General features: G+C 46.1%; 2 protein-coding genes across 7 annotated transcripts; both read left to right on the top strand.

The window, feature by feature from the left end:
- Positions 1–160: 160 nt before the first annotated feature.
- ftsj1 (FtsJ RNA 2'-O-methyltransferase 1) lies at positions 161–4554 on the top strand. Of its 4 annotated transcripts, none has more exons than XM_077568351.1 (11): positions 161–226; positions 629–767; positions 965–1034; positions 1108–1219; positions 1560–1638; positions 1716–1768; positions 1849–1902; positions 2893–2995; positions 3082–3165; positions 3796–3899; positions 3972–4554. In XM_077568351.1, exons 2-11 carry the CDS (start codon positions 647–649, stop codon positions 4134–4136), a joined length of 945 nt encoding a protein of 314 aa, XP_077424477.1. In that variant the 5' UTR covers positions 161–226; positions 629–646; the 3' UTR covers positions 4137–4554. The 4 variants fall into 4 exon arrangements, with proteins under 4 accessions (XP_077424477.1, XP_077424480.1, XP_077424478.1 ...); XM_077568354.1 differs by having other exon boundaries at positions 163–226; positions 632–767; XM_077568352.1 differs by lacking the exon at positions 161–226 and adding an exon at positions 233–523 and having other exon boundaries at positions 632–767.
- A 150-nt stretch (positions 4555–4704) lies between these two features.
- LOC144053653 (bromodomain-containing protein 1-like) lies at positions 4705–20523 on the top strand. Of its 3 annotated transcripts, XM_077568330.1 has the most exons (12): positions 4706–5039; positions 7964–9341; positions 10196–10355; positions 10438–10566; positions 11215–11343; positions 11436–11748; positions 13164–13853; positions 15494–15632; positions 16411–16550; positions 17639–17733; positions 17941–18122; positions 18667–20523. In XM_077568330.1, exons 2-12 carry the CDS (start codon positions 7975–7977, stop codon positions 18839–18841), a joined length of 3519 nt encoding a protein of 1172 aa, XP_077424456.1. In that variant the 5' UTR covers positions 4706–5039; positions 7964–7974; the 3' UTR covers positions 18842–20523. The 3 variants fall into 3 exon arrangements, with proteins under 3 accessions (XP_077424455.1, XP_077424456.1, XP_077424457.1); XM_077568329.1 differs by having other exon boundaries at positions 4705–5039; positions 17639–18122; XM_077568331.1 differs by lacking the exon at positions 17639–17733 and having other exon boundaries at positions 4707–5039; positions 18667–18828.
- Positions 20524–21831: the final 1308 nt, after the last annotated feature.

Raw genomic sequence — 21831 nt, 5'->3', positions numbered from 1 at the left:
CTTGTTAGTACACAATGACAAAAATGGTCTCAAGTGTATGTTTTGATGTCAGCCTAATAATTCGAATTTCCTCCAGATTTTATCCCTAGTGTAATGTTTTTCCTTTTTAAAAAGTATATATTTAGTTCGGCATTTTCGCGGCAACGTTGTCCTTTTTGAACAGGCGCGCTTGGGACACCTGAGGTGGGGGTCCCTCTACCGGAAATCAAACGGAGTCGCGTTTTCTGTAAGCACCTCACTTTGGAGCAACTTACGTGAATGCCGTTATATAATGACGTTATATTAGTAAACTTCGTTGCATATTTAGTTCTGTATTTTGTTTTGATCTGACATTTTTTAATCCGTCACAGCAAAACAGAAGAAATCTTTCGTGTGCGCTAAGCACCAAACCTAACTTTGAAAAGTAATTGAAACGTTGTACCTACTCTATAAAATTCGAAAGCTATTAATGAACTGCATTGACATACATTTAGCAAAAGACTAGTTACCTGTCTTTACATCGGCCACACGTAAAAAGTCGAATGTAAGTGCTGTGTGTACATTTTGGAAATTTACACAGTTTGTCGAGGAAAAAAATAATTTAGGGGACAAAAATAGTTCGGTCGTGTAACGTGCTGATGTTGTCCAGCAGAGGAGGCTGGTCAGGATGGGTCGCTCGTCCAAAGACAAACGGGACATTTACTACCGTCTGGCTAAAGAGGAAGGCTGGAGAGCGAGGAGCGCCTTCAAGCTGCTGCAGCTCGACGAGGAGTTCAATTTGTTTACTGGTCAGTCAGACTTTGTGCTAGCATCGTTTTATCTCTACACTAAATGGATGTAATGTAGAATTCCCTTTCGCAACAGTCACTTATAGGCCACCATACATTTACACAGATGACATACATACAAAACAAATATCCACAAATCAGTTTTGTTGTTTTGTTTTTACCTTGACTTATTTGTGTTTTGTTTGTGACAACGTCAGGTGTGAACAGAGCTGTGGATCTCTGCGCAGCTCCCGGCAGCTGGAGTCAAGTTCTCAGTCGGAAACTCAGGTAGACATGATGATATTTACCACAAAACAACTATTTAAGAAGATTGAGGATTTGAAACAAGCTTGTTGTTTAGATGCCGTGGAGAGAAATCTGAAGGTGATGAAGAGGTTAAGATTGTGGCAGTGGACCTGCAGGCCATGGCTCCTCTGCCAGGAGTCACTCAAATTCAAGGAGACATCACCAAGGTGAGGATTTCATATTAAGAATAATAAGAGCTTCTTATAGCACGTCCAGATTTGCTGTATGCATGTAACTAGCCCAAACCTCATAACATAGTCTGATCAAAGTCTGCTTGCTCAATGCTAACGCACAGTGTAAAACGCCATTGTGACAGGCTAATGAAACTAGCGTCCGTGTTGTGATTTTATAACCCTTAAAGCAGTAAATATGTGTTTACATTCCAAAGTGTAGCCTTGTTAAGCCTTCCTCTGTACTTCTCGACATGTAGTGCAATTTTTTTGGACGCTGTGATTGGCCACTGAGCATCACGTGACTGACCCGACATCCTCTCTTCGGGTGTCTCAGGTGTCGACGGCCGAGGAGATCATCCGCCACTTTGAGGGCCACCCGGCTGACTTGGTGGTGTGTGACGGCGCACCCGACGGTCAGACCCGCGGCCGCCACCCCCCGCCATTGCCGCCAAACATGCATCCCTCACGTGTTGTTGTTTTTACGCCATAGTAACGGGCCTCCATGACGTGGACGAGTACATTCAGGCTCAGCTACTCTTGGCTGTGAGTCGCCAGGGTTTGTTTTACGTAAGGATGACTGAAGTCAGTCATTTGAACAGTTTTTTTTTCTCCACAAACCTCAGGCGCTGAACATCACCACTCACGTACTTAAACCAGGAGGAACTTTTGTGGCTAAGGTTAGTTCAACTCGTCTTGTTCTACTGGTAACAGTGTCTAAAGGCCTAGATACACCAATCCGACGTCAGGAGTCGGACAGCGTTCTGATCAGTGTATAACATACTGTCGTGAAGTCTGGTCGAGTTGGAATACTTCGGGGGGTTCCCGCAAATTCGACATGTTGAATTTTTTATTTTTTTTTTAAATAGTCGCCGGTCCTCCACCTCGGCCCAACGTCCTCTGAGCGTCCAAGTAAGCACAGCCAGGCGGTAGTAATTCAACCATAGCGGTGGACTCACCAGTGACAGTCCAGGTCTCCGTCAGGCAGAGGAAATCCAAGTTGTTGGAAAGGAAAAACTCCCTCAAAATATCTGTGTTGTTTTTCAATGACCGCGCATTTAACAGCGCGATCCTTGTGGGAGCAGCAGGGGTGCACAACCCTTCCGTCCGGCGGTTTCGAGGAAGCTCTTTTCGAAGCTGGAGGTCGGCACCACGTCCAAAACACGGAGGGCAGCACAGCCAAAGCTTTTCGGGTGAACCGACGATCGGTAGCAGCTAGGAGTTGACGGGGTCCAGGATACGCCACAACGGAGTACATCCATGCGTTCGGGAACGAGGAGAGGACGAAGCTTGTTCCGGAGACGGTTTTCACTTTACCAGCTGGCCGCCGCGTTTACTCCGGCGCCGCTGTCAACACCGGTATGAGTTGTTTACGTTTTTATATCCCGCCCCCGTAGAGGTTGCCGGTTGCCTTAAGGAATAATGACTACCGCCGCAGATGGTACGGGGGGGAATTACATCTCGCACATGCGCTGAAGGTATGTAATAGTCTGTGTGTATTTACGTCATTTTTCTACGCGACGTGCAGACGCCACGGGATAGGCGTCGGTCACATTTGGCCGACGTCGGATTGGTGTATCTAGGCCATAACTTGTTTTTACAATTTTCGGGGGGGGCAGGTCATATGAAAGCAAATGACATCATTCAAACCAAGCTTTTCTTCTGTTCAGATCTTCAGAGGCAAAGATGTGACGCTGTTGTACTCGCAGCTCAAGATCTTTTTTGTCGGTGTGACGTGCGCCAAGCCTCGCAGCAGTCGCAACTCCAGCATCGGTCCGTCGCCACTTTTGTCAACATTTAGAAGCACATTTAATTCTCTCTCTTTTTTTTCTTTTAATATTCTGTCTGCTGGCGTGCAGAAGCGTTTGTGGTGTGTCAGAACTATCATCCTCCTGAAGGTTACGTGCCCAACATGTCCAACCCTTTGCTGGATCACTCATACGGTCGGTAACTACTGTACCAAGTTATTTATTTATTCATACAAAGGATGAACTACTCTAGGGTGTTGAACAGTTTGATTCTAGTCGACACTTTTGACTGCCTGCAAAATGTTAAAACTCCACCTCATTTTGAGTCAGTGGAAGCCTCACAGCATTATGTACCCTTAAGATTCAAGTATGTCTGCCATTTATCTATCAGCGCAGGGAAAGAAATGGCAGGTTTCCCCGACATAAATGATAGAGGATTGTATCGTACAATAGACATTTTATATTTAATCTACAGTATATATATTGTTATATTGCACAGATCTTATGGCAACTTTATCAATGTGGTAGTTTTTTTAAACTCCAGAAATAATTCAGTTTTTTGTTTGCTTTTTAATTCCTGAAAAGTTGTGGCTTTGGAGATGTGACGATTCTGCCAGACAATGACAATATGTTACTTGAGGAAAATCTTTTAGCACACCACCAAACAAAATTTTCACATAAAGTGGCTGCACTGTCAATCATATTTCTGACATCTGGTAGAAGAGCATTGAATTTGTTCTGCCTGTCACTATACTTTGACAGACAGACAATTCATTATATAGATAATGTAGTCTTAAAAAAACAACAACTTATTTATGTTAACAGATGTAGACTTCAACCAGTTGGAGGGTCCAAACCGCGTGATTGTTCCTTTCCTGGCGTGCGGAGACCTTAGCGCCTTTGATTCGGACAGAACCTACCCTCTGCAGGTAAAGCCGCACTTGATCAAAAACACTCTGTTAATTCCACAAAAAACTTGACTTTGTTTCGTCTTCTTGTAGTTGGACACTGGCAAAGAGTACCAGTACACGCCCCCGACCCAGCCGCCTATTAGCCCCCCTTATCAGCAGGCCTGCCATCTCCGCAAAAACAACTTGCTCTCCAAGGAGGAGTCTCCTTCCGCAACGGGACCACAACACAGCGGAGACCAGGCCCAGGCCAATTGACCCAGCCGAGTTTTATTAGACTCTATGGGACGAGCTTATGTTTTAAATGTTTTTTTTTATTTCCGGCAACGCGGTGGATGAGCGGTTTGTGCATCTACCACATACTACTACTTATGCTTCTCGGAAATCTTGGCCTTCCTGTGTGGAGTTGGCACATTTTATCCTGTGCTTGTGGAGGTTTTCTTCAAAAACATATGTTAGGTTTATTGAATACTCTAAATTGTCTAAAGGTGTGCGTGTGAAGTCCAATTATTTGTCTATACATGCGCCAGTCAATGTCTCTAAATGTGTCCTGACAACTAGTCAAGGGTGTTTTACAGTAATTTTTATATGACTAACACGGAACAAAAATACGTTTTTGGCCTTCATGTGTCACAATGTTAGAAAGACAGATTTTTAAATAAAATGACTTGTTCTACATTGTTAGAAATGCTGTAATCTCCCCCCAAAAACGGATATAATTGAAGGTCTTCCCCCTCAAGGTTGCATTTGCAAACAACCTGGTGGGGAAATGGGGAAACGTCTCGGCGCTACCACTTCCTGGTTTGGGTTCATACGTACGCGTGACGTCATGACGCAGAGGTCTCACAGCCGCATTGTTGTTGGGGGAAGAGAAGCAGCAGGAGCAGCTCAGCTAGTAGTCGGCTCGGTCCGAGCACTGCAAAGATCGAGAGCCAGTTTAGCCACCATCTTCGCTGCCGCCGTCGAATTTGCAGCGGCCCCAACACGGCCTTCTGTCGCCCTGGATACTTGGCGGCCACGCTCACGTCTCGTTGGGTTCAGCACCAAGCGCCGGCTGGATGCGGATTTAACCTAACCGCCGCTTGGGCTCCGCAGGCCTCGCCGCCGACGCCATTGCTAGTCCTCTTCCTCTCCTACAGCTGAATTCTTGAGCAAACCCAGGTAAGTTCAGCCTCCTGCTGCCCCAGTAAAGCATTCTAATAATTCATTCTCCAAGGCCGAGCCCGGGTGGTCGTCTTACACACACACATACACGCACACGGTTGACGGCTGCGAGGACGTGACAACTTTTTAAAGCCCCCGTGGGTTTTCTTGTTGTGTTAGTCGCCATATTTCCTCTCCCTCCGCTCCTTGTAACAAGCTAACTGCGACTAGCGACCTGGACGGAGTGTCCTAATGCGTTTATCAAACACGGCGGAGGCTTTTCGCCGTATCAAACATTAAAACAAATCTCTTGACAAAGCTTTCCATTTAAAACAAATGTTTCCGTCGCGGCCGTTTCGTCTTTAAACCCCGTTACCGTGTGTCTTGGTAGCCGAGCGGACGTTAGGCTCGGCGGCTAACAGTTGCTTGTCCACATTCGCTCTGGGGTGGAGGAGCGACCCTGCGGCTCTCGTCGAGCCGGTGGGAGGCTCGCTGGGGTCGGCGTGGAGCTGCTGAGCTCCCCGCCTACTTTCTTTCATTCATCCGGAGAGAACGTCGACGTCTCCTTGCTTGCCCACGACAGCAACGCCTCGCATACTTTCAAGCATCACAATCTTCACTTTAACCGCTTTAAGAAAAAAACAAACGTATGTAACCGTTTTATGACACTTTGGAGAAGAAATGTAGCCGCCTGAGTTGACCTTTTTTTGGACTGCCACTTCCCACGAAAACGAGATGCATTTGTTATGAGTTCGGGATTGAGGGATTTGTCTGAGCCAAGACGGTCGTATCTAAAGTATTAAGATAAGGTATGTTGTCTCTGCCCGTGCATAACAAGGCACAACACACTCGAGATAACAAGTGAGCCGATGGAACCACGTGACTAACCCAGTGAACTTCTTGTAATCATCTCACTCATGTACCCTGGTGGTCTTTAAGCCAACTGGTTTGTAATGCGCAAATTCAGTGGGAGGAAAAAGTATGTGAACCCTTTGGAAGTTCTGTATAATGGACTATATGCCACGGAGGGGGCGGGACTTCCCACTTCCGGGTTTTCACCCATCAACTTTGTTTCCGGTTTGCGACGTGTGGGCCGCGTCACAGTACTTGGGCTTCTGCTCCTCGGTTACGCGTTCCCGTCCACAGGTGCGAGGCTGCGAGTGTGTAGTTTCTGTCTCAGTGTCCAAAGCATTTCAGATAGCTGAGACGCCCTCCCGCCGATGAGCGGGGGCGCAGGGGTTGGGGGTGCGAGTGTTGGAACGTGGCCAGCAGTAGCCGGAAACGACCACGATGTGTAAAAGCCGCAGGTCCAAAGTCCATGGCATCTAACCCATTGGTCACACTTTTTCCTCTGCAGGTAAAATCAACAATATGCAGTGGAGACCATGAAAAATGTTTTACCATTCCCCCATAGTTAAAAAAATAAAATCTTATTGGCTTACACTTAACACCTTTTCACCCAAAACATGGAAGACTGATACAACATCACATTGAGGAAGCAAAGAGTCACAAAAAAGAGTTGAAAACATTTTCTTACTCCCAATTGAAGTTTACTGTAAAACTGAATTAAACATCGTATCTTTGAACACGAAAGAACATTTTGAAATCATACATTTCAATTAGACTTCAATTTTGCACAGCAAAGCTTTTGTGTGAGGAGAGAGCGACATGCAGTGCATTGTTTTTGGGGTGTCGCAATCTGCAGAGGAAACACACTTAAGCGTACAAAGCCACAAACGGATTAGAAAGTGAACACAATACGTACGTGAAAAAGTAGCCCCCTGCAAAGGAGGAGGATCGGGCTGCGGGTTCAGCCAGGATTTCCTGTTCTACTGAGGGAAAGCCAAGTGTTAGGAATTTATGGTCATTGTCCTCCAGGTGTTACAAGCACACCAGCAGCTGAACAACAGTTCGTATGGTGACCACCACCCTTCCAAGTACTGCTGCGCCTGTTGGTCCTCCTCACTGACAGGCCTGTGTTGTGAAAGCCAGCTAGCTGCTTACCCAGCAGTGCAGCCTAACGCAACTGAACTAGAGAAGCGCCATTCATTGTTGCTGATCACAATCATATCACTGATTTTTTTTTTTTGCAACCATTTGGAATAATGATTTTTACTGTATACCATCCAAGTGAAGTAAAGCACAAATCCATTTGTGGCCCTCTACTTGACTTCAATGTTAGCATGACTAGTGACCCCCATGTTCTTTACTGTGTCATGGCCTGTTTTTTAAAAAAAAAAAATTAAAATCACTTATGGTCTACTGTAGCTCATGCTAATGACAACTTTTGGTGGAACCTAATTCTGAAGTGACGCCAAGTGGAAGGAAAAGAGATCCTGCCACCCAGTCCCAGTCACATTTTTTCAAAACGTACTCTGAAGGGAAAGGTTGGTAACGAGAACAGACAATTTAAAGAAAAACTAGATGGATTTTTTTTCCAAGCACAGCGGCGCCGGCACAAATAATATTTGCTTGGAAACCAGGAAAAAAGAATCCCCCCAGGACTTCACTCAGTGAGAGATTTGAGGTGAACCCGATGACGCTGGACGCGAAACGTGTTGTTTTCCCTCAAATAAATTCATTGAGTGAAGTTCTGTCAGTGTGCAGGGGATTCCTTTTTTCTGGTTCCCATACACGAGCTCCTGCTACCCACCTGACCACTGGCGGCTGTGCAAAGACATTTTTTCCATTCAATAATATTTGCCGTTAATTGCTGATGCTGAACAACGCATATGATTTTCTGACCGCGCGCACACACACACACCCCCCACCCGGGGCAACTTTTGTGCTCAGTCAATCACCCCCCCCCAAAAAGCGTAGCAAGTTTTTCTGGGGGATACCCTGCAGGTGTGTCAAAAAAGCACTCCCCCACAATGAATGGGGTTGCCTGTATTTTCGGGAACCAAATACACTCACCGGCTTTCTGCTCTTGGGTTTTGCAGCGTCTTGCGGCATGAAGAAGAAAGCCCGGCACCAGCGCCCAGCGGCGCTGAAGCGGGACTCGTCGCCCATCAAGCCGTCGCCCAACCGGGAGACGCTGACGTACGCGCAGGCCCAGCGCATGGTGGAGCTGGAGGTGGACGGCCGCGTGCACCGGCTGAGCATCTACGACAAGATGGACATCATCGGCGACGACGACCCCACGGCGCAGGAGATCCTGGAGTGCAACAGCAACAAGGAGAACAGCGAGAAGCCCCAGCAGGTCCTGGTGCGCTCGGTGCGCCTCAAAAACAGCCAGCGCAAGAAGAGCGCCGCCTTGGCGCCCCCGCACGGCGCCGGCCACCACCCCGCATCGGCGCTGCTGGAGCCCAAAGTGAGAACGGTGGAGTACAACCTGCCCGTGGTGCCCAAGAGGCCGGCGGCGTACTACACGTACACGGAGCGGACGGCGGAGGAGCTGGACGAGGAGGTGGAGTATGACATGGACGAGGAGGATTACGCCTGGCTGGAGCTGCTCAACGAGAAGCGCAAGAGCGACGGCATCAGCCAGGTGTCCAACAACCTCTTTGAATTCCTCATGGACCGTTTCGAGAAGGAGTCGTACGGCGACATGCAGGGCCAGAGCGAGACGCAGCCTCTGGTGGACGAGGACGCCGTGTGCTGCGTGTGCATGGATGGCGACGGCGCCGACAGCAACGTCATCCTCTTCTGCGACTCCTGCAACATCGCCGTGCACCAGGAGTGCTACGGCGTGCCCTACATCCCCGAGGGCCGCTGGCTGTGCCGCCACTGCCTGCAGTGCCCGGCGCGGCCCGCCGACTGCGTCTTCTGCCCCAACCGAGGCGGCGCCCTCAAGAAAACGGACGACGGGCGCTGGGGCCACGTGGCCTGCGCCCTGTGGGTGCCCGAGGTGGGCTTCTCGGACACGGTGTTTATCGAGCCCATCGACGGCGTCCGCAACATCCCGCCCGCCCGCTGGAAGCTGACGTGCTACCTGTGCAAGGAAAAGGGGGCGGGCGCCTGCATTCAGTGCGACCGGGTCAACTGTTACGCCGCCTTCCACGTCAGCTGTGCGCAGAAGGCCGGCCTCTTCATGAAAATGGAGCCTGTCAAGGAGGGGTCGGCGCCCGGCGCCTTCTCCGTCAAGAAGACGGCGTACTGCTGCAGCCACACGCCCGACAGCGGCGACCGGCGGCCGCTCACTGTCTACGAGGAGTCGCACCGCAAGAACGGCGCCTGTCACAAGCGCGGCGAGCGGCGCGGCAGGGCCCGCGCCAAGGCCTGGTACAAGAAGCGCAGCAAGCGGCCGGAGCCGCCGTCCGAGCCGCAGCCGGAAGCCGACGGCCGCGGCAACGCTGGGCCCAGCATCACCGCCTCCAGGTTGGTCCGAGCGCTCAGGCAGACGTTTTGAGGAGTGTAAGACATGGCTCACCTGTTTTTTTTAATTTGCTCAGCAAACTGAGCCGTGATTGGTCGTTACCTACTTCCTCAGCACAGGTGATGTCATCTTCAGTTGACAGAAAGTGGAAAAATAGTTTTCAAAGGCATATCATTGTAAGTCATCAAATTCATTCTGGACAAAATATTAACTTTTTCCTGCTGAAAATGTCTCAATTTAAATAAGCACTAAATACTTCAAATTATTCCAGACATGTCAAGTTAAGAAATAGAAATCTATTTCCAGGCTGTCCATGGCAACTTAAGATGAATTATCCTTAAAGTGATACTTGACTCATTTAGCCATTTTCAGCAGTTAAGAAGTTGATATTTTGTCTCTAATTCATTTGATGACTTTATTTTTCATGTACAATGATACCTTTAAAAACACTTTTTGCCTCTTGGCGTTGACTGAAGATGACGTCATGTGTGCTCGGGGCTCAGGTAACGACCAATCACGGCTCACCAGTTGCATAGGTTTGGTCATGTGACGTTCTCAAACTGAGCCATGATAGGTCTGAGCACCTGTGATGTCTTTTTCAGTCGACAGCAAGCAACAAAATGTGTTTTTAAAAGGTATTAATTGTACATGGGGAAAAAAATATACAAAAATATTATGTTCTTACTGCTAAAAAGGGCAAAATTTATCTTAGATTTAATCTGTGAAAACTTGATTTGTACCAGGTAGAAATGTGACCAATGTGAAAACCAGAGAGCAGTTAGTGTGAGAAGTGGGGAAATGTAAGAATTTCAGAGAAACCAAAAGCAACCATTCACACTTTTCATCCTGTTGTCAGTCTGGACACCATCCTGAACCAGGTGGCGGTCCAGAGGAAGCGTCTGTTTGTGGAGCGCGTTCTGAGCTACTGGGTGCTCAAGAGGCAGTCCCGGAACAACGTGCCGCTCATCCGCCGCCTGCAGGCCAACCCGTCGCCGGCGCCCAAGTCCACGTCGGCAGTGAGCGGCCAGCAATTATTTGAGCAGCTGTCAGCTTTAGTTTCAATTTTTTTTTTAATGAACCTGCCGGGTCTTCCTTCAGGATCGCGCCGAGACCAACCAGGCGCTGAAGGAGCAGCTGAAGGAGTGGCACCGACTCCGACACGACTTGGAACGAGCGCGACTGCTGCTGGAACTCATCAGGAAGAGAGAGAAGCTCAAGAGGGAGGAGGTCGGTCCAGCATCATAATTCATTTGTAATTAACCAAATATCTGATAGCTGCAGTCTTTCTTAATAACCCTGTTTTCATTGATATGAATGTCAAAAACATACATTTATTGATTAAAACTTGGTGAACAGGTCAATAAATAAAATAATCAAATAAATAAAAATAAATTAGTTTTTCAAAGATTTTTATTTGTCTTAATATATATATATATATATATATATATATATATATTTTTTAACGTTCAAACATTTTCTTGTTTTGTACCAAAAGCTAAATGATTGTTCTACTGCACAGTGCACAAGCTGTACTCCATTGAAGTTGGAGTTTATAAATTCGGTTTGGTCCAAAAGGAACTTATTTAATTATAGTGTTTCTATTTTTTTAATTGCTCTTAACATTTTTTTTAATGTTTAAACATTTTCTTGTTTTTTACGAAATAATTTGTTATTCTTATTCAAATTATTTTTCCTATGATTGAGCAGCCCTACACAGCACTTACAATATTGCACAATAAAAAGGAATACATTTCACACGTGAACTTTTTTAGTGTGTGAGATCTTTATATCGTAGATTTTGACCTACTTTTTACAGTACTTCATTTCCACCTCACTGGAAACCCATTTTTCCATGCGTGTGTGTTCGGTTACCAGTTGAAGCTGCAGCAGTCGGCGCTGGAGGTCCAACTGACGCCCTTCAACATCCTGCTGAGAACCGTGCTCAGCCAGCTGCAGCAGAAGGACCAGTACAACGTCTTTGCTCAGCCCGTCAGCATAAAAGAGGTCAGCCAACAACACGCGCTTGTAAATGGGGCGGTGTCATATTGTCATATTTTCATGAAATTATTTTGGGTCCCCTTGAAACAAATTTGCAGGTCCCGGACTACTTGGACCACATCACGCAGCCCATGGACTTCTCCACCATGAGGACGCGCATAGACGGCCACGCCTACCGCAGCCTGGACCACTTTGAGGCCGACTTTGAGCTGATCATCGCCAACTGCATGAAATACAACGCCAAGGAGACCTTCTTCTACAAGGTGGCCCAGAGGATGCAGGACCACGGCGGCGTCATCCTGCGCCGCGCCCGCAAGGAGGCCGACCGCATCGGCTTTGACTTCCCGAGCGGACTGATGCTGCCCCAGGCCCCCAAAATGGGGGCGGCGCTGCCCTTCACCTGGGACGACGGTGAGTCACTTTCCAGGACATAAAGTGCTACCTCAAAGAGTGCACAACATTTCGACAAAGGTAGAGCATTGAATAGTATTGCTCAAGAAACTATTTTTTTTTTTGCCTCTCAGTGTTAATTTTTCGTCAACAAAAATAATTTTGACTAAAATACTCATTAATAAACAATAACTGGGACTAAATCAGTCTGCATTTTCAGCAACTGATGAAGATGAGACGAAAATGTACTTCACTTCATAGAAACTGAATTAAAATCAATGGACATTTTAGTTCATGAACAAAAACGAGAGGAAAATTATATAATTTTGGCAAATCTTCTCTCTGCTAATCTGTCTGTCACTTGTGTGACACAGTCATGTGACACAGTCATGTGACACACACCCCTTTCAAATCTGCAGCTAGCGAGTGTAACATGCACAAACGCACGGGACAGACAGGAAGTGGATTCACGGTGAAAGGTTAAAAAAGAAAAAAGAAAAAAAATAAGTAAATTATTGTTGTAACGCGACATTAATCCAACGGCTATAAAATATCAGTAATAATATTAATCCGACCGCTAACTAATGCTGGCTAATTTACTAGCTCATAGCATAGAGCCATAGTAGCCACTTGTTGATCTACTGTAATTGTGTATCAAGTTGTTTTTCATAAAAAAAAATTTGAGAGACCATTTTATGTGAAATAGTTTTATCCGAAATGTTCAACATAATCTGCTGGCAAAAAAAATCAGGGGTGAAATAATTGTCCTGACTAAAATGTTACCGTTTTTTGTTGCTGAAAAGTAGATTAATAAAATTGTTTTCTTGGACTAAAATGCTAGATTTATAGTTGACTAAAATGGATTAAAATAAAAACAAGATGAGGTTGATTAACTTTGATATAAACTAACAAGCGTGATTGATACTGGACTAAAACGGAGACTACATTTAAAAACACTACTTTGCCACCAAAGTATGTTGTAAGGCACTGTGGAACTGATATTGATACTATAGCGATATTTAACATGTACCTATAGAAATGATGTTTTTATTATCTAATGAAATAATTGCATTGCTTCATGTAGCAAACTCAATGTATTCTTAGTTAATTAATTGTAATGACCACTCGATGATGTTCAATTATTGCTTGGCGGTGCACATTTTAGTTAGCGTTAGACTGGTCAAATTTAGATAAAAGCATAAAATTCCATAAGAAATTTCATGGATGTCTTTGCGATATGTATATTGCATGGGCCAATATCGCAATATGGATATTTTTTTTTTAAATTTGTTGTACAACTCTAATTCATGGCAGGGCTCGGTCCTGATCCCTGGCAAATAGCGGCGGGCCACTCAGTTGCATGAAGGTAGCGGTGTATAAAATGACAATGTTTGAAGGTATTTGAAACGGGTGTTCTTTTGTTTCCTTTTGCCTAGTGGACCGCCTCCTGAGCCCCTCGTACCGCCGCTTAACGCCGCTGGAGGATCAACTGAAGGAGCTCCTGGAGAAGTTGGACCTGAGCACAGCCATGAAGAACAGCCCGTCTCGCAGCAAGAGGCTCAAGCTGCTCAAAAAGACCATCATGGAGGTCCGTAGCGAGATGAGCCTCAAGAAGTCACTACCGGCCACCGCCCGACCGCCAGAGCGGCCGGCACCCGGCGCGCCACCGTCTCCCCGTGCTCCCGAGTTGAGCGTCTCCATGCCGCCGATGCTAGAGGTGCCCCTGACGTCGACGCGATCGGAAACGCCACCAACGCCGCCCGATCTGGGACCGCCGTCACTGAAGCCGGCGGAGCACGACCCCACGGAGCCGGGCGACGTCACTTGCACCTCCGCTACCTCAGAGCCCCGCCCCAAGCTCAACGGCCACCTCCCCAACGGCGACGAAGCCGAGCAACGGACCAACAGCCTTTTCGGAAAGTCCAAGAGCGTCAGTCCGCAGAAGCCGGCTACAGGCCAGGAGGTGCCCGCCGCTCCCTCGCAATCGCCGCCACTGGGCGCCAAAACCTTTTTGTCGGTGGTCATCCCTCGGCTGGAGACCCTCCTGCTGCCCAAGAAGCGACCGAGGAGCAGTAGCGTCGACGGCGAGGAAGACGAGGAGTCGCCCATCAAGCGTCTGGGCACAGGTAGGAAAAAAAAATGCTTCCTCAGTTTGCGACTTTATTTATTTATTTTTTTGACTGCTGGTCCCGTTCAAAAAATGGACCGTAGGGATAGACCGATTATCGGCCGGGCTGATTTATCGGTCCCAATATTCAGCATTTTGACGTATATTGGCATCGGTCTTTTTGAAGAATCATACAGCCAATAATATATCAATTTAAAAATGTGTCAACTTCAGGAAAGTATTTAAAATGTCAGTTAACGTTGTAAGAGAAGCTGCTGACCCTGGCAACGATCTGCACCTTCTGTTTTTTGTTTGAAATTATGACTAAGATAAGTAAAATTTTAATGCTGAAATATTTTTTGAAAACTTGATTTACTTCAGAAAACTATTTACTTTAATATTTAATTCGATTTTTGTAGACATGCTACCGGCCCTTGGGAGGTCTCTGAATTTGTTCTTAAAATTTAAGATGTCTATTGACTAAGATTTGATTTTATGAATCCCAAAAGTTGCTTAATAAACATATGCTTAAAAATTCAACAAATTTAAGAGCTGGCGTTTGTATTGTTTGTAAATTTCCATGCCAATATTTTCCTTTTGAGTGAAAATGAATATTGGCTCCAAATATCGGGTATTGGTGTCCATGACTACTAATAATCTGTATCGATATCAACTAGGGGTGCACCAATTGATCAGCCGGCCGATTTTCTTAGTTTTGGGGGATCGGTGATTGGCCGATCCCTTAAAGGGACGACACGGTGGTATTTGAAGCCCTTCCACAGTTAATTCTAGGCATATAGTGAGAAAATCTTACATTTGACACAATCGCGATGTCATTTCTTATGAAATAGGAGTTATTTTGGTGGCTATTTTTCTTACCCGGAAGTCAAACGCTGGGTTCAGTCAAACCCCGCCTCTCCCCCTGTGGCTGCCGCGCCCCTCTCATGACGTCGTCCGAGAGCCGGCTTTTCATGTTGCAGTCCCTTTAATTATAAACCGATCTTTTCCATTGATCTTATCTCCCTCTGAAAAAGTCAGCCACTGTCCTCTTCTGCTGAGATGACTAATGGGCTTTTCATTTTTATTTCAGAGAACTACTTAATTTGCCGTTAAAACAACTCGTTGGTATTATTTCACAGATATTATTCAATGTTGTCCAATAAAATAAGATTGGAACTCTGACGGTGTATTCTGCTTGTTATGAAAAAAATCGGGATTGGCAGGTCAGACTTTTTAGAAGTGATCGGCCAGAAAATTTGTGATAGGTGCACCCCTAGCATCAACCCTGAAATAACCGTATCGGGCTATCTCTAATTCAGTGGTGTCCAAACTCGGTCCTCGGGGGCCGGTAGTCCTGCAGGTTTTGGAGGTTTCCCTGCTCCAACGCACCTGTTTCAATCAACAGGATTGTTATCAGGCTTAGTAGAGCTTGCTGATGAGCTTCAGCTGTGTTGGAGGAGAGAAATATCCAAAACCTGCGGGACTACCGGCCCCCGAGGACCGAGTTTGGACACCACTGCTCTAATTGACTGAAAGTATTCCTCACAAAGCAGAATCGACCATAGGGTTGAACTGGCGTCCTTAAAACGGATCGTTTGCTTCCTTTTATGTGCTCTACGGAATGGCGGGGGGCGTTCATGAGCTCGTTTGTCCTGGCAGGGATCACCAACGGTTTTGTGGTGGAGGAGGAGGAGGAGGTGGAGGAGGAAGCCTCGCCGCCTCGATTGCTAGAGCCGCGCCGCCGCTGCGCCTCCGAGTCCAGCATCTCGTCAGGCGGCAGCGCCCTGTCCGGTGCCAGGTGAGCGTCCTTGTCTGTCCTTGTTGCGAGGGCTCCCTAAGACAAGGTTTTCATCCATTGCCTTGATTGGCCAAAACAAAATGTGCAAAGATGCCGCATCGTCCAATCAGCTCGAAGTATTGTACATCAAGCCCCGCCTTTCCCGACCGAGCGGGTCTGCCTAGTGAAGTACCAGATTGATAATGTGAAGAACTCCCTTGAGTCAATCACAATTATCAATCTGGCTGGCGAGGTTATACTTTTGCACCTTTCAAAAAAGAATTTTTTTTAATACATTTAGTTTCATCCAAAAAGAACTTGCATAATTATAGTGTTTGTCTTAATATTTTGTATTTGCTTTTTACGTCTAAATATTTGCTTGTTTTGTACCCAAAAAATGAATGATCTTTTTTGCCTGACACAAAAAAAGGTGTGGAATCTGATATCCAAATATGGCCGAAAATCTGATGCATGTCAGATTTGCCACCTCAGTGCCAGCTTGACAGAATCAAAACAAACAGCTGCTAGAACTCTAAAGTGAATGTACAAATAATGAAATACGGTTCCTTAGGGGTCTCTAAAAAATTCCATCTAATGAAAATATGCTACATTAGGTATTTTATCATTAAAAAAAAAATGTCTCGATGAGGTGAACATCATCCAAAGCAATGCCAAGAAGATTCCACTACATTTAGTATTTGTGTTATGCAATGATTTACTGACTGTGTTGACACTTAGCAATTTATTGATGTGCAATTAGAGCTTGTATCATTTGTTTTGTTTGTTTTCCTCCTTTCAGTACCGCGATGCTCTCCAAAAGCGGCAAAGGGCGACCAGCGGCAGCAGCCGCGGTTCGACGCAACACTGCGGACGACGAAAGTGCCCCGACGACCTGCGCCGAGAACGGAGAGTTGAGCCAGCACGTCAAGGTCTCGTCAGGTGATTGCTCGATTCTTTTGTGCATACCAAAAGACGCTCGTCAGCCGAGCGGAAGGCTGGAGAAGAATTGCTCTCAAATTCTGATGCCCTCATTCATGAATAATAATGAGCCAAATGTGACATTTATTTGGTCATTGTTTAAAGTCAGCGTTCATCTACCATAGAGGTGAAAACAACGGATTGTTCATCAAGTTGAAAGACATGAGATGTAGAAGTGTCATAGTAAATTTAGTCCTACTCTGATTAGGGACGGGTACCGAAGACAGAGGTACTTTTTGTGGTATTGACCGTTTGGGTTGGTACTTCCCAGCACCGATTCATGTCAAATTAAACGGTGGCATGTTTCGGTTCTGAAGCACGTCTTTCTCAGTTGTGACTGTGCGGGAGTAGAACAGTTGACGATTTTCCATGGCCACTTGAACGCAACATTTACTTTACCGGCGTACTGGTGTCACCCGCGCTGACTCCGTTTCCGGGTTTCCAAACGGTCGAGATTTTTGCGGCACCAAGCCAAACAGATACAGTTTATGAAGTGTGAGCGCCTCTGCGCTGGCAGGCTCGCAATGTCCCCGGTTCCCTGCAGCCAGTGCACGGCTGAGAAGGTTTCGGCGGCGACGTCCCTCGCTGAACCCGCGCACGTCACCCACACCGAAACTGAGAGGTCTGTCTTACTCCACAGAATCTTGTATCCACCCCCCCCCCCCCCTCCCCCAGTTTTTTCTTTTTAATCTTCTTTTTTTATGCTATATTTGAGTCCAACTTGGGTTTGAACTCATCGCGCGGCAGGCTAAACGTTCTTGGAAAAACAACTGCACAAGAGACGAAGATAACATCTGCTTCGAGGTTGATTTTGTTTTTTTCGCATATCAAAACAAAATGATTCCTTTTCAAGCAAGCCTGCAAAAAAATAATAAACAAATGCCATAGTCTGAATGGCGGGCCACTTATAAAAGTTGTTGTACTGTCTACATGTGCACAGACGGTTTGATCCCAAACCTTTGCACTGCTCGTGCTCAACAAATATGTTGTGTTTGTTCGGACGCGCGTGCTGTGTCCTGGTTCGTAATCGACTTGTGTTGTTCCTGTAGAGGCGTGGAAACCCTCGGCCGCCTCCCCCTTTGTTGTGGAGCCTCTTAAGCTAGTTTGGGCTAAATGTAGTGGATATCCTTCCTATCCCGCCCTGGTGAGTGACTTTCCAAGCCACCCGCCCGCCCGCCACGCCTCATCATTACCCATCAGCCTGCGTGCCATCGTGCGTGCTTGTGATTGGTCGCTCACGGCCGTCGTCACGCGAGTGGTGGCGGTGACGCCGCCGCCGTCTTTGCATGCGACTCCAGCGGTGGCCGTCCTCCGCCCGAGCGCTCACCCGTTGCCGTGTTTTTTGCCGCAGATCATGGACCCCCGAGCGCGGAGGACGGGGCGGCCGACACGGCGCCAGCGCAACGGGGCGGCGGCAACAGCGGCGGCGCTTCCCCGCCCGCCGCGGGACGTGCTCCGAGCCGGCGAGCGGATGCAGTTCAGGTCCGCAGAGAAACTCTTCCTCGTCCACTTCTTCGACAGCAAGCGCAGCTGGTGAGACACAAAATGTCTGACAGACGCTCACGTCTTGAATGACGCATGTTTGCAAAGTTCATTTTTTACATGCTTTTGTGTGTAGCGTCAGAAAGTCGATTAAAAACGTGCATTGGTTTTGGTTGTTCGTGTTCTTGAACATTCGTGGGAAGTCTGCTCACCGATTTCCTGCCGTACGTCACCCGACATTCTCAATGTTATTTCAGTTTACAATAGAGCTGTCAAACAATAACAATGATGAAACTTATCTATATTCTAATGTTAATTGCTGCAAAACGGAAACAGATAGAAATATACTTTTTTTTCTGATGAAAGAAGACACTCTAATCTTTCTTTTGGTGCGTTCTGTGTTTTGATAGCAGTAGAACACAATATTCTGTGGGCCTTGCAAAATCAGTCCAAATCCAGGAAATACAGCCGGGAGTGAAGGGGGTTGCTTCAGTGAAAATGGCTGCCAGTGAATGTGTTAAAATGAATGAATAATACACACGTGTCTTTTATCGTCACGTGGTGTTCACATGACATTCCTTCCTCCCCCCTTCAGGCAATGGCTTCCTAGATCCAAGATGTCTCCGTTCGGCGTAGACCACGGTCTGGACCGCCTCAAGCTGCTGGAGTCGCGCCGCTCTCACCTGCAGAAGTCGGTGCGGCGAGCCTTCGAGCGGGCCAGGAAGCATCTGTACGGCGGCGCCGGGAGAGCCGCGCCCGCTCAACACTGACACCCGTGTCGCCTCTCTCCAGCTTTTGGTTTGTTTTTGGCCGCCGGGAACGCCTCCTCACGCACAATCGTCTGACATACTGTAGCTTGCGGCGGCCATCTTGTTTTGTCCCAAAACCTATGCAACGCCAACACTTTGGCGACGAACGAACGAACGAACGAACGAACAAACGGATGGACGAATGTGCCCTTGAGACCGACCGCCTCACGTGCTGCAATTATTTTACTGCCACGAAGACCGCATGCGTGCGTGTGCGTGTGTTATTTTGTGTGTAAACATCCAAGAATTTGTGTGCGAGCGTTTGTGTAAATGTGTTTTCGCATGGTTGTATGAGTGTGTTCTTGTGTGTGACTATACATGAGCGTGCAAGATTGCGTGTGCGTATTTTTGAAAGTGCGCAAATCCGAGTCACGGACTTGTATATGAATGGACCAACAATGCTGTTGGGAGAAGCCAAGCCAGCGGCGGCCATCTTGCGTTGCCACTTGCTAGCTGGCCTAACTTGTATTCGTTGATTTCTCTGCGGCCTTTTCACGCTATTTACTGTCTCTGCATAGAAAACGCCATCGTGTCTGGCATATGGTTTGCTCGTGCACCGTCAAGTCTGGGTTGAAGCACTACATGTTACACTTTCGCGCTAAGAATAGCATTACAAATATGAATTTTCTCTTCAGATTCGTCTGCACGATGTCAGAGCCAGCAGCAATGGAACGAAAGCCGAGCCCATCGGGACAAAATTGGCTGTAAAATGTAAAGCTAACATGGCAACATAAGACGTGTTTTCAGCCAAAACAAGCAGTGGCAACATAAGATGGCTGCCCTCTGGCTTCAACCACAAGGGGCCAATTATTAGTCCATTCATCTTGAAGTGGGTGATGTGAGAACGTGTGTCAGCTCATGTATGTAGAGCTCCTGACTTGACACTAATTTATTCACTTGGTCCTCGGGACGTTTTTGGGGCGACGATGGCCAGCGCCATCTTGTGGTGCTATCTCATTCATGCTGTAACTGTTTGTTTGTTTTTGTTACTTTTTTAAGTTATTGACTTTTCAAGCTACGTCTTTGGCATTAAGTTTGTTTTTTATAAAGTATGTTTTTACACGACTACTCGTTTGTACATATTTATATCAAATCTATAGAGATGTGCTCGTCATTTGAAGCGGCGCGAAACCGAAAAAAACAAATATCTGACATCAACCTCCCCACAAGTCCACCAACTATTATTTCTCATTTTTGTTTTACTCTAGCGTTTTGTTTGTATTGGGCCTTAGTGTGTGTGTGTGTGTGTGTGTGTGTGTTTTTGTTTGTTTGTTTTTCAGAGTAGAGAGACAAACAGAATGTGCCTGTGCTTATTTATTGTAAAGCAGATCATATGTAAATGTATATGAATGACTTTGTAGATTCTGGTGAGACGATGGCGGGGGCACATTTCACACTCGGCGCAAGCTACGTGAGCCAGCGAGCTATTGTTTTGACAGGGTAGAATGATGGGTGGTGCGACTTCCTGTTTTCTTTACTTGTTATGCGTGCATGTAAATAGTTTTGGTACTTTAGCTCTGGGAATTAAACAAAACAAAAAAAACGTCATTATAGCCAACGGGAGTGGGAAAACAGCCAACACGCTGGCTTTTTTTTTTTTTTATACTAAAACACTGAAAAAATAAAATATGTATTGAATTGCTGTTTGTGTCTCAATTTGTTAATGTTTTCTTATGTGTGAAGCTTACAGTCTACGCTTGACTTGGGGCATAGGTGTCAAATTCCAGTCTTGGAGGGCCGCAGTCCTGCAGGTTTTGGATGTTGTTTCCCTTCTCCAACACAGCTGATTTATGACCAGCTCATCAGCAAGCTCTGCGTAAGCCTGATAACGATCCTGCTGATTGGAATCAGCTTGTGTTGGAAGAGGGAAACCTCCAAAACCTGCAGGACGTTTGACACCTATGCCCTAAGGCGGCAGGGGTGGGCACATTCGGTCCTCGAGGGCCGGAGTCCTGCAGGTTTTGGATGTTTCCCTTCCCCAACACAGCTGATATATGATCAGCTCATCAGCAAGCTCTGCATAAGCCTGATAACGATCCTGTTGATTGGAATCAGCTTGTGTTTTTTAAAGGGAAACTGCAGGACTCCGGCCCTCGAGGACCGAGTTTGCCCACCTCTGCCCTAAGGGCTTCATTCATTAGTTTTCTTTTAACTACAAACCACATTTTAATGTTTGACATTTCCAACCTTGGGCAAACGCTTGCACGCATTTATGCGTTCGACCACCAGGGGGCGATGGTGTTCTAGCTACAGAGTGTCGAGTAGCTCCAAAAGGCATTTTTTTGTTTACACCTGTTGACAATATATATTTTTTTAAACTTCAAATCAATAATTGATTGTCATCAATTAGAAGATATTTTGCTGCTTCATTGAACGTCTCTAGAGATGAACAAGACAGCCGCAGCACAGCTGATTAGCATTAGCTTATTAAATAGCATCCTCATGAATAAACATCTTTATTAACAAAAGCCACATATGATTGTTGCAAACATTAAGTAAAATAATCAATCTTAAATACAATATTTAACCCTACGTTAAATAATACAATTTGTAATGGTTAAATTGTTTTGTATTTGTTTACAGTAATAACCTAAATTAGTTAATCTCTTGCGTGTTTAATGGCTTGTTCATGTAATCGATTCTTTTAAATTATTAAATGACGTTTTAGTAATGACATATATAAATGATTTCATTGAATTACATAAACAAATAATATACAAAGTGTGTGGAGGAGGAGAATGCTACGGAGCCACTCTGGTGCCAGGGTAAGATTTTAAAAATATATATATTTTGCTAATCTCTCCCTACAGTTTAACACGTCAATAACAAGGAAGAACACTCGAATATATAGATACAAGTTTGATTTATTTGAAGACTGGAGTGCTGAGTGTGAAACAGGTGAGAAACTCAATGCCGTTTTGATTTTGTGGAAATGAGAGCAGGTTCAAATC

Source organism: Vanacampus margaritifer, chromosome 6 (assembly GCF_051991255.1).
Source record: "Vanacampus margaritifer isolate UIUO_Vmar chromosome 6, RoL_Vmar_1.0, whole genome shotgun sequence".
In the NCBI taxonomy this organism is placed as follows: domain Eukaryota; kingdom Metazoa; phylum Chordata; class Actinopteri; order Syngnathiformes; family Syngnathidae; genus Vanacampus; species Vanacampus margaritifer.
Note: the sequence above shows the minus strand (reverse complement) of the source record. Positions and strands in the feature narration are given on the sequence as shown.